The 12,394-nt window shown below is 43.8% G+C and overlaps 1 protein-coding gene across 1 annotated transcript; it reads right to left on the bottom strand.

The window, feature by feature from the left end:
- Window positions 1-544: 544 nt before the first annotated feature.
- Window positions 545-11,346, bottom strand: RRAGC (Ras related GTP binding C). Its single transcript, XM_030503621.1, has 7 exons — window positions 11,047-11,346; window positions 8,447-8,650; window positions 7,552-7,751; window positions 6,577-6,691; window positions 4,928-5,070; window positions 3,409-3,557; window positions 545-2,607 (listed from the first exon to the last, which is right to left on the bottom strand). Exons 1-7 carry the CDS (start codon window positions 11,311-11,313, stop codon window positions 2,456-2,458), a joined length of 1,230 nt encoding a protein of 409 aa, XP_030359481.1. The 5' UTR covers window positions 11,314-11,346; the 3' UTR covers window positions 545-2,455.
- Between the last annotated feature and the right edge of the window lie 1,048 nt (window positions 11,347-12,394).

Below are 12,394 nucleotides of genomic sequence, written 5' to 3'. Positions count from 1 at the left end.
TGGCAAGACTGTGATGGTGTCTTACCTTGTCTCAGCACAGGAAGGGAAAACAGGTCCCTGCACAAGGGAGAAAATAAAGCACAGTTCCCATCCTTCCTCTCCCTTCCCAGCAGCAGAAAGGTTTCAGCAGAAACCAAAAACTGCTTTTGTCACTAAAGCAGCAACAGGTTAAGTAACACTCTGCTTGAATAGCAGCACCTGACATAAATGGATTAGTGTTAGGAAGGACCTTACAACTAGTTCTAGTAAACTAAAGAAATACTGTGCTATTTAGTAGAAACAAATTTAACTTTCGGAGCTAGTATTGTGCTGACAATAGTGAAAATAATATATGCCTTTAAAGTCATCCTCTAAAAACTGAGTATTGAGTTTGAGCTCAGCTCTCACTGAGAGGAAAGCTCAGGTTGACTAAAGCCTCATATGGGAAGGTGGTATTTAAAAATACTGTGAACATAACATGGCTTTTTAAAATTTGCTTAAGCATATAGGCCCCTATAGACTGCTGCTGAAGTGTCTCACCCTCTAACAGAAACAAATGCTACAGTTTGACCTTTTTTCATTTTATTAGCACAAAATCAGGTAGAGAGTGAAGACAAAGAAAGGAACATACACATGTACTTGGAACATGGAAAACTCACTGCACAAATGGGAATGATTTCTTCCTTCCTGTCATCTTGCCAGTTACTTCCTCTCTCACCTTGAGTACCAGAACACTGGGATGGAGCTTGCAAGCCACAAAACCTGATCTTACAAGCCCACAGCACTTCCTTAAAAAAACCCTGCTGTTCCGTTACCAAAAAGGGGCTCAGCCTCAGTTCAGAACCACAACTGCTACTCAGAGACTTGAAGTAGAGCACTTGAATTCCCAAGTCTCTTGGTAACTTTGGGAGCAGATCCTTTATGTATTTAGTATCGTACAACATCTTTAAAACAAAGGAAAAACATTTACACAGCATGTGCATACAACCTAATGTTAATGCATGTATATTCTTTTTTTACATAGTTCGATGAAAATCCATTCTCTAAGCACAGAAGCAATCCTGTGGTTATTTGTGACCACATAAATACATCAGTTGCAGAGACTGCTTACAAGTACAGATCTTCTTGCAGAAACTTTTATAGTGGCACTTTTATATAGTCAGTTGGTCCAGTGGCTTCGCAACACCGATACACACACAGGGACAGGTAAAAAGAGGCAAGATCTTTACGGGCCAGTAGCTGAGCTTACTGCATAGCAAGGCTGATGTACAGTATGACATCTGCAGTAATAATACCAATACCAATAAATTAGATTAAAAGAATTCAGATATACTTCCCATAGTATGAAAGCCAGCATTCACAAAATCAGGAAAAAAAAAAAACCCCAAACACTATTCTATTCGGATTGCATGGCAACAAACAAGGTGTTTGCCACAGTACAGAATCAACACACTTTCAAGGTCCAGTATTATTAGTAGGTTGTGGCGCACTGATATTTAATTGCCATGCAAGGATAATGCCCTGAGACATTTTCCTAGGAATTGTCTTGGTTATCAGTGAGGGTAGAGAGAGATCCACCATCAGAAGCCAGTAACTTTATCGTTTCTCCACTTGGGAATAGCTGAAAGTGGTTGCTTTACTCCAACGGATGGCAGACATTCCAGTTTAGTTAGCCATGCAGTTGTTTTGTGAATAGGATTAATCACACAGATTTATAACATCTATGTTTTTGCAAAAGAGAGCAGGTAGTTTGTTTCTGCTTTTAATACTTCCCTTCCTTCAAAGGGGACATACCAAGAAGCGTGGTCTGAAAGCAAAGTATCACGATCTCTTAAAACGAAGCTCCAGGTCAGCTCTCCAAACCACCACAGAATCACTAGAACAGAGCTCTACCTTGCATCCACTGAACAAGTACAGAATCCATGAGGATACTCTGAGCACACCGGTGAGAACAAGAATTATTTTATGGAATGATTTGTGAGACCAGCCCCACCAAACAAAAAGCTTGAGTTTCACAAGCCTAAATAATACCACCACTTTTGTTGTTCATGACAAAAGGGTAAACTTAAGCAAAAGTGGATGTTTTACAGATTAATCCTTAAAAAAAAAAAAAAAAAAAAAGGAAAAAAACCCAAAGAGTTGAGCAAGTGACCATTCAGTGTTTCACCCAAAATTCATTCATTTGTAAGTTTTGACCTGGCAACCAGTCAGACTGTTAAAAAACAGGACTCTCAACTGAAACCCCACTGCCCTTGCAATAAAGCTGGTTTCAAACCGGCATTTCTCACTCCACTGGCCGCAAAGTATTTTTACAGTAGTTTCAGTTGTCCAACATGAGTTACAAGCTGCTGCTCCACAGTTCGCACCACTCTTCTCCTGTGAAACATTACTTCAGGCTTTCAGACTACTCTTCTCTTGTTCCACAAAAATTTGGAGTGAAGAGCTGACAAGTCTATCCAGGGCCTTTCGCTCTCCTCTAGACAGCGTTCCTGGGTGTGCCATTGTGAGTCACTGCTTTCATAGTTGAGGCGCTTGACTGATGGTTGCAGATTCTGTGGGAGGCAACACCTACCTCAAAGACTTCATGAATGGCTTTGCGGAAGCAATGAAAATTGTAGTCTATCAGACCTGTCAAGGAGGAAGGAAGGGGAGAGGAAAAGCTGTGCTCAGCTTGGCACATTTACGTACTCAACAGAGCTTCAGAGTCAATATGTTTCATTTAACCAACAGCTATCTTGCTACTTATTTTAGTATGAACTTGGATTCAGCAGATTTAACAAAGTTTGACTGATGCCAGTATCTATTTAAACTGCTTCAGTTTTTAGAAAAAGGTAGTCATTTGGGATGCAAAGTGTATATTCATAATTAAACAGCAGGTGAGGGCACAACACAAGACTACCCCCAAAAAACACACTAGGACAGCACAGCCATCACTTGAATGTTTTCTTGCACTTTACGTCATTGATATACATCTTAACTGCAGCGAGGAAAACTTTGAGATCAAATACAGTACAGTTATTGAACATATCTGCTTTTTCTCTTTTTAAAATGCCAAGGGAAGGACTGGCATGACTCAAGTCAAATACTTTGAAATTACACTGTCATTTCTACCCCCTAACATATGCAACACCATTTGTACCATTATCTCCTACAGGTACAAGTAACTATATAGTTGGTTACCATAGCAGATGGTAGTGATACAGGCCCTGTTAGCTACACAAGTCATTTCAGCAGGACGACAATGATTCATGAGAATAAAAATAAGGTCTCTCTATACCTATCTCTAGGAAAGGAGTAAATTCCTCCCAGAAGAAATTAAACGTATTTAGTTAACACAAAAATCAAGACGACTTGCAATGTCATATTAATGTATTTTATAGTTGATAAAAAACATTAGGTAAAAGCCATGGAATGGGGGAAAGTCCTTACCTTTGCGCTCAAAACTCTCTTCTCTAAGAATGCAAACTAATGCCAAAAACTTTGTTACTTCCTTTAAGTACAGGACCGTTGTGTTATTGAGCTTGATAATTGCCATTGACTCTTTATCATAAGCACTTCCAGTGCCATCTTCCTTTAACCTAAGAAAGAGTAAGTTAACCCAATACATAATCTGGTATGTTAATATAATATCTAGTATGTTAGTACCTGTTAAATGGAGTTAAAAGAATATTGCTCATACTGAATGGTAAGCAAGTGAAGAACTTGCAGTGCAGGTCTTAATACTACTGTAAGTAAGACCATTATCACACCTTAAGTCTCTCTGGAAAGCTAGACCCAAACAGAGTAGAGGCCTTCACCAGACACTATATTAGGTGAGCAGTTAAAAGCAAGCTATCAGCATTTATTTTGCTATCAAACTAAGAGCTATGGACATTTAGGGGATACTGAGCTTACAGCTGAGCATTCTTAATGGAGGTAGTATATAGTACATTATATACAACAAACTACGGCATAGTTTACCTTCAAACCAGAGTCACTGCTACTCACTCATTGCCTCACCAACTTTACAGTGCCACAGTAAAGGCATCAAGCAATTAGTTTGAAGATTCTAATGCAGGACTTCTATGCGGAAATGTCAACAGAGAGACATCTCAGCAAAACTACTTTTGGTAAATTACTACACAGGTTTCTTTTGTGAGGCTGAGGCAGGGGTGTAACAAGGAGCAGGACATTTTTTGGTCTTAAGCTAAAGCAACCTGCATTTACTAGAAAAGATTAGGATGCTGCTTTCTATCTGTAAGTTATTAGTGTTAGTTAAATACTGTAGAAGAAAAATGATGTATCACAAGCTACTTCTAAGCACTCACTCCTGAAAAAGAAAATAACCCAAACCAAACAGTCACACAACCCTGGGCTGACCCATCAGGAGACAGCCCATTAAGTGTTGTGGTATTTCTTGGCAGCACTGTATTTGCCAGGCTACAACCACAGTTCTAAAATTAGCTACTGCTTCTCCAGAACCACTTCAAAAATCCACTGTGAAGCAGAATTCAGGGGTAAACTGTGAGAAACAAGCTTTATGCACCCCTCAGAGACAGGCAGCAAGAGAAGAGTTGACCTCACAAAACAGCAGCCAGTCTCAAAGCAACACTGACTCTAAGTTACACTTTGGAGCTACAGCATGCTACTGGCCCCAGTTATGTGCAGGTATTAACAGCCTTGCACCCACTGTGGTAAATGAGACACAGCAGTATTCACATTTTACATGAAACACTTGACTTACAAGTATCAGACAGCTGTCTAAAATCAGGAGTAGAGGGAAAGAGTACAAATGCTCAACCCAGCTGCCAAATCATTTGGCTTTATTCTAGTTAGTTACAGAACCAATGTACTCTACGGTGCACTCAAGAGCATCTTGCTGGATGACAAAGCCAGCACCACTTGTGCAGTGTGCAGCCTATTCTCCAACTTTTAAGGACTTTTTTTCCAAGGAGCGTTCATCACTTACCCATATATACAGGAAACATCTATCACTACATCAATCATGTCACAGCACAACTCATACGACTGCATGTCCACGGGGGAACTGTCTGTTGCGATGTAGATTTTGCTGACTACATCGAAGAGAAAAGCCTTTTCAATGCCTGAATTCTTCAGAAAGAGAAAGAATTTGGATGAATTTTTAAAAATAACTACATTATTAAGTAGTATCAATTAGAATCAAGTAGAATTCAAACACTTTCACATTCTTAATAGCAGGACATGGTTTAAACATAACTGAGAGGCTTAAGACAGAATCAAGATTTAGAGCGTATAGTTAATAAACACATATCAACATAGCACATATCAACATCACCTTCTAGTTGACAAAAGTAAAACTGGGGACTCTGTTAGAATTCTTTTTAGTTTATTATTTACCAGATCATCATTAAAATTACATTGTATTATGCTTCCAGAACCCAAATTCAGCAGTTTTCCTCTTCTGTGGTTCTATTAATTCCAGAAGAGGCACACATTCACATCCACCTGACAGACCAGGCTCAGAGATAAGTTACCCACAGTAGTATGCTAGCACTTGTACCTTGGCAGTTCAGTTTCTGTGTAAGGCAGTTGCTGTGTAGTTTAACATGCAGAGCAAATAAAGTCAGCTTCTAAACTTGTGACTCCATTAAGAGTATCACATTATGGCAGCGAGGGGTATGGGGAAGCACTGAGGCAATTGTACCATCCATCTGTAACTGAGCACTCTGGCAAAGTGCACGTGCTCATACTAAGTTCAGAAGCCTTCTGCTGTTAAGGAAGTTACAACACAGACACCATGGATTTCTGGCAAAACCTGATTTCTATTTATGCACCAGAAGCATTCCTTATCGCTGCTTCCTTGCTAGTCTGAATACTCCTAGATCCTGACGCCATCATTTTGGCATCAGGGCTATGCTCCATACCCTCGTGGCATTGAGCATTAATGTGCCCATTATCCACTGGGCCAGGTTATTACAGACAGTCCTCAGCCAACACAGGAAACAAGCATTATACAGTAGTGTGGAGCAGCACATCTGACCCACACAGCTGCCCTTTATCGCAAGTGGTTTTTATCATGTTGTCTACATGCTTGCAATAGCCTCACAGACATAATTTACATGAGACAGGCTACTGCAGCCTTGTCTCTAGGGTATTTTGTTTGATTTAAAGCATACAGCAGCAAATTTCTATGTCACAAATTCTATATGAAACGCAAACGTTAAAAGGGGCAAAAGTCTCATAGGCCATATGAAATAGTTTAGTTCAAGGCCAAGTTCATATTATGACAAAAGTCTCTTGCCAAGAGACTTTAGACTTTACCTACATTAGATTAAGTGCCTTAGCAGACTAATGAGATATACTGCCAGTCATGATCTGGAAGTTTTCTGCTAGCACAACAGTTCTAACCAGCCAGGCTGTGCTGTGGCAGTATTTAGAGAAACCCACACAACACACACTCCAGTACAATTTAACTGTGGTAAGGAGCTTCTAATACAGGTAACTGGGCCAGCAGAGCACACGGGTATGAAGCCACCCAGATCTCCCAGGCGCAGATGCAGCCAGCGTGCCTTAGCAGAGGGACTCCCTTTACCATTCCACATACTTCCCTCCAAGTTCTGTTAGATTAACACTTACTGATATAAAGATATTTAGTAGATTTTCCAGCGTTGGCAGTTGCGGAATAAGCTTCTGTACCACTTTACTGAAGGCTTCAAATATTGAATGGTCATAGATACTGGTCAAATAAAAGCTGAGGGAGGGAAAAGGATTAAAAAAGAACAAAGACCCAAGAGTATTCCAGAATTGCAATAGAAATGTTAAAGCTGTGTTTTCTAACATTCGGGCCTGATTGATTTAGCTGGAATGCCTTTATCACGAATATAACTGGCCACTGCACCAAGAACCTCATTGCTGAGCAACTGGAGTAAACATGAAACAGATTTCCCCTGTCCCTGGGAGATGGGGGAACACAGAGAAAGATTTGAATATGCTTCACAACAGGCTTACCCTACAGAATGCTTATCACAAAGGCATTTAATGATTGACTAGATTTCTTCAAGTCCCATTCCTGGTCTTCCACTTTGTTAACCAAGAGATACTGGCAGTGCTTAAAGGCCCCAAGAGAATCAAAATAGCAGTAAAACTAGAGAACAGATAGCTCCTTTTAAAAGGTGCTGGTAGAAGACCTTAAAAGTGAGCCAAACATCAAGTAAGGGACTAAGCTTTTAAACCCAAACATGCTGAAAAGTCAGTGCTAGCCACAACCAGAAGGCAGGCAGCTTCTCCCCTCTTTCCCCTGCCCCCTCCAGGCCACATGGACAAATTCAGTCTGTTCTGCTGAATTAAAAGTGTGCAAAAGGCCCTTGAATTATTGGCGAGTTGATGAATAAATCCATTGATTGGAATGTGATCCAGTAATCTGCCTTATTTCAGTCAGCCCAACAGCTGAGGCTTGACCATAAATTCAGCAGTGTATTTTCTAACAAGAGTTTGTGCAATATTAAGAAACTAACAGGCCTTGCTCCAGCCCATCCACTGGTACGTCTAAAAGACCTTCATCTGTATGCACATCAGCAGCAGCAGAATCACACATGCCAGACTTTAACTCACCTAAGGTGAAGCTTTTCAAGCCCAGCATCCGTAAGGTCATCATTTGCCCTCTGATGAATATCCCTCTGAGTTTCTATTTTATGGTCATCCGATAAACCATCAACTTTATGAATAAAAACTTCAAAGTTCATTTCCGGGTTGACCTTGTAGGCTTTTGAAACTGTAATGTGGAGTCTTGTTAAAGCTTCCATGTAGTCGTCCTGTAAATCAGTTTTGGCAGGAATGAATGACAAAGCTTATCTCCAATAACTATTCCATTCTGCACAAGGACAAAGTATTTCAGTGCAAGAACTTCCCTTCTGGAACTAAACAGAAGCATGGGAGAGGAGAATATTTTGGAGTGTCAGAAATCCGAGTAGCTTAGGTTTTGTTCTGTACATTAAGTGGCATTAGCTATACAAGGCTTAGCTACACAAATAGGCTTCAGAGCAAAAGGCAGGTTACACTTCAACTCCAACAAAAGGCGATCCCTGAGATGGTCCTAACAACCAGGTAATCTCCCACGGGACATTCCTAAGTTCATTAGAAGCTACCAGATACCAAATAGTACCAGGACTTGAAACTGAGGCCTGAAGTGTGTTGTTATTAAATGAACTCCACAGCAGTCAACAGCAGAGAGAAGGGCTAAGTCAGACCATCTAGCACAGCAGGTTCTCTTTATTACTGTAGAAAGGTAAGCTCAGAGCCCTCGCCCCTTCCCACTCTACCAGAGCATATGTTCCAGTCACTTCACAGAGAGAAAACCACGCACCCAAAGTCAGATTCCCAATGCATCCTTTCATACACAACAGATGTCTTAAACTTAACTAAAAATACAAATTTTTGGCTTCTCGATTCCTCTCACTCACAAAGCAAAAAGGAAACTCCCTTGTGATTCTCAGTGATTTGCATTTACCTGGGCATCAATAACATATATTAGAGCACCAGTTCCTCTGAAGATCATCTCATAATCAAATGTGGGATCAAAAAAGTCCATCTGTCCAGGAAAATCCCATATTTGGAAATTCACAAATGAACTGTTGGAAATATCGTCTTTGTAGATCTTGTTGGTGCTTTCCAAGAACAGAGTCTCATTTGGAGACATTTTGTGAAACACCACCTGGTAAAAGAACACAAATAATAGTCTCGACTTTATCATGTTAGAAGAGACTGGCGAAAGTCCTGTGACTTGAATCTTACAAATAGGTTTATTCATTCTAAAGTGTACATTTGCCTTTTGGGAAAGAGTTTCCTACATCAGCTGAGGCAATAACTTCCCCTGGACCAGAACCAAGCAACCAGAGTTAAACCAAGTCTAAATAACACTGCTGCCCAAAGATACACACATCCCAGTTACTCTTTCATCCTTGCAGGTCTAACACGGGATTTTCCCATTCGGCAGTATCAGCCAAATTCAGATCTGGTACAAAGCCCCCATGGTAATGAAGCAACTGTGAGCTTTAAGACTGGAAAGGAACGGTAATTCCTAAAGGAACCTTGGCTTTTAGTCTGGTGTCAAGCGTTAGGACACAATATAATCAGCCTGACCCTAAACTACAATAAAAGTGTACAAAAGTAACATCTCAGTTTTAGAGACCCAAATAGCTGGGTCTATTAACAACCGAGTTACATTTGCTGACCCTCTCCTTTCAAGCACCCTAAAGAAAGGATGAAAGCTTTCACTCTAGTTGATAAACACTACAGCTGCACTGCTGAAAAACATACTCACTGCTACTACTCAAAAAGCCCCGCTGTGATTTTAGCCCTTCCCTGAACAAACACAACTAGTACATAACCCTCCCAGCCTGCTGCAGGGTCAACAGCAATCCTTGTGCTCAAGCAACTGTATATTACAAAAGTTACAAGTGTAAGGTGGTCAAACGCCAGGGCTGTAAAAAGAAAGATGTTTCCTATATAGTGCTTGGTAACTTACTTATTTTTAATGTTTCCCACAGTTAAAGTCACTCATTAAAGAGCTCTAGTGCAACAACTTCTGTCAAAAAACTGCAAGACAAACCACTCCACCCCCAACACAGCGAATGGATTGCTTGGTGAGATTCAAAGTAGGACGTCAGCCTAGATTTTAAGGTCAGGGGAAAAATATTCAGTTCCTCAAGGCAAATGTTTCATAGAATCCCCGACTGGTTTGTGTTGGAAGGGATCTTAAAGCTCATCCAGTCCCAACCCCCTGCCACGGGCAGGGACACCTTCCACTAGAGCAGGTTGCTCCAAGCCCCTGTGTCCAACCTGGCCTTGAACACTGCCAGGGATGGGGCAGCCACAGCTTCTCTGGGCACCCTGTGCCAGCGCCTCAGCACCCTCATAGGGAAGAGCTTCTGCCTAAAGCTCATCTCAATCTCCCCTCTCTCTCTCTCTTTTAGGGTTCACTTTATTCAACTGTGAATAATACAGGAAGATCTCTACTGAGTCTACAGTTAGTGCTGTTCACATAACTAACCACTTAGAAAAACACTGTCAGTGCAACCACTGCATTTGCACATACAGTGGGAGCATTAGGCCTAAATTCCGGGGAATAACTGGAAAGACTGAAAAGCACCAACAGCCCAGTCTGCCCCTGAGAAAATACTCGCTAACAGAAGTGGTACTTTACGTAAACTGCATCTAAAGACAGCCAAGCCCACAGCAGAAGAGCCGAGTCTGCAGATCACAGTTTAGAACCCATCAGTCTAGTACAGTCTATGGAGTCGCCTGCATGAGACTGCTAAAAGCAGCACATTCATACCTGCTACACTGCAACGTCCAAAACAGGCGCCTCTGCTTAAAACCTGTGCAGAAATCTGAAGGATTCCACACTTGCATTTGAAGAAAGCCTGAGGCCCCCAAGACTGGAGCTTGAGAACCGCCTCAATGCACTAGTAACCCCTTCCCTAAAAAATGGGTCACCTTAAACCTTCATAATAGGGACTGCAAATCCAAAGCGTGCACTGAGGAGGAAGGCTCATTCTAAGAGGAAGGCTCATTCTCAGCACCACACTTGCCTTGAGCTACATCACGAGTAAAAATAGTCAGTTTTGTCTTCTTTTTATTAAGAAACACAACTTCACAAAGCTACCAACGAATCTAAGGCACTGAAACTGTTTTATTTCCTCCTCTACCAGTGACTCTCTGCTCAGTCTACCGTACTGAAGGAAACCAGAAGCTGCCTCTCTGCTGATGCGAAAGCAGAAGTCTCTTTCGAAGGACCAAAAGGCAGAACAACAGCTCAAAGTCTTCTGAAGCGCTAAACGCGCACCTGAACCGCGCACGGCGCTTGTATGTCTGAAGCGAAGAACTACAAAGGCTACGACCTATGCTACACAACCCTTCTCTCTAGAGCTGCCGATCGGAGTCCGTCCTGGGCAACACGCGTCTTTAAGCCGGAGCCTCCCTTCGCTCCGACTTGGCCACATTCGCCCACGTTAAAAAGCAGAAATCGCCTCAACGGCAACGCAGAAAGAGCTCGGCGCCGGAGAGGCAGCGCGGCAGGCGGGGCGGGGAGCCGCCGGTGCCCCTCACCTTCTGGATGGAGGACTTCCCGCTGCGCCGCAGCCCCATCAGCAGGATCCGCGGCTTCGAGTCCGCCCCGCCCGCGCCGCCGCCGGGCCCGCCCGCGCCGCCACCGGGCCCGCCGGGCCCCGGGCCTCCCTCCAGCTCCGCCTCCTCCTCCTCCTCCCCGTAGCCGAAGTCCTTGGGGAAGGAGTCCGCAGCCCCGAAGCTCCCCCCCACCAACGGCGGCTCCTCCGCCGCTCCCGCCGCGCCCGCCCCGCCGAACTGCAGCGCCATGTCCGCCAGCGCCCGGCCCAGCGCCGCCTCTGCGCCGCCAACCCACCCCGGCACCGCACAGCTCACCGCGGATTGGCTGGCCCCGACCGTCCGCGCCGCTGATTGGTTCGACGAAGCAGCAAGGTTAGGATGGCTCCGGTCAGACGACCCGAGTCACCTGACGGCGCGGCCGCACGTGAGCGGCAGGGGCGGGGCTCGAGCGGGGAGGGCGGGCCCTGGCGCCCCCTGCGGGGCGGGAGGGCTCCTCCCAGGGGGCGGGCTGAGGGGCTGCTGCAGGGGCACCCCCCTCCCTGGAACAAGGGGCTCCATGGTCATTAAACAGTCATTAACTCTCCAGAGGCACCATCTGCACGAGCAGGCAGCGGGACTGAGGCTGTAACAAGTATTTGTTAAGTCATTCCAGTCCTGCTTTAAGGCTCACAAGACACCCAGCTGCTTCCAGGGGGAGGCAAATGCAGTTATGGACAGGGTAAACATGCACCACAGCCCTCAAAGGAGGCTCTGCCACCCCAGGGCAGCCTCACCTCCACACCTTACCTGCCTGCTGCTTTGGCAGGACTTGCCCCATGCAGTGTTTGTCTTCCTCCAGTCGTGTTACCCACAGCACCCATGCAGCTGCACAAAGCATTTGACAGCATCATCCTCTCCCTCTTTCCACAAGCTACAACTTATTGTATGTCCTAACTTACACTGAGCTTTCTTCTCTCATTTGCTGCAGAAGGGGGGGTTGTTTTTTCCTGTTTGTTCAGGGCAGGGGTTTGGGTGTTGTCTTACAGATTTCATACAGTATTTTCCCCTCCTTTAGCTCTCTTCCGGTCTCTAAATCAATAATAGCTGCAGTAGGAAGGTAAACACCTATTACATTTGTTAGCCCTTGATTTCAGTTCCTACATTGCCTTCAGCAAGAGTTCTGATCCATCACACACACCTGGAGGACAAGCTGCAAAACCCATCCTAGAAACAAAGAAGTTAAAGCTAACAGCCAGTAGATCTGATACACAAGACAGCTACTGCACTTCCCCCTCCCCTGGATTTTTCCTGCCATCAGTTGCCTTTAAAGTCTAGTTTTAGGATAGGAGAC

The sequence above is a fragment of the Strigops habroptila genome, chromosome 12, assembly GCF_004027225.2.
Source record: "Strigops habroptila isolate Jane chromosome 12, bStrHab1.2.pri, whole genome shotgun sequence".
NCBI lineage: Eukaryota > Metazoa > Chordata > Aves > Psittaciformes > Psittacidae > Strigops > Strigops habroptila.
Note: the sequence above shows the minus strand (reverse complement) of the source record. Positions and strands in the feature narration are given on the sequence as shown.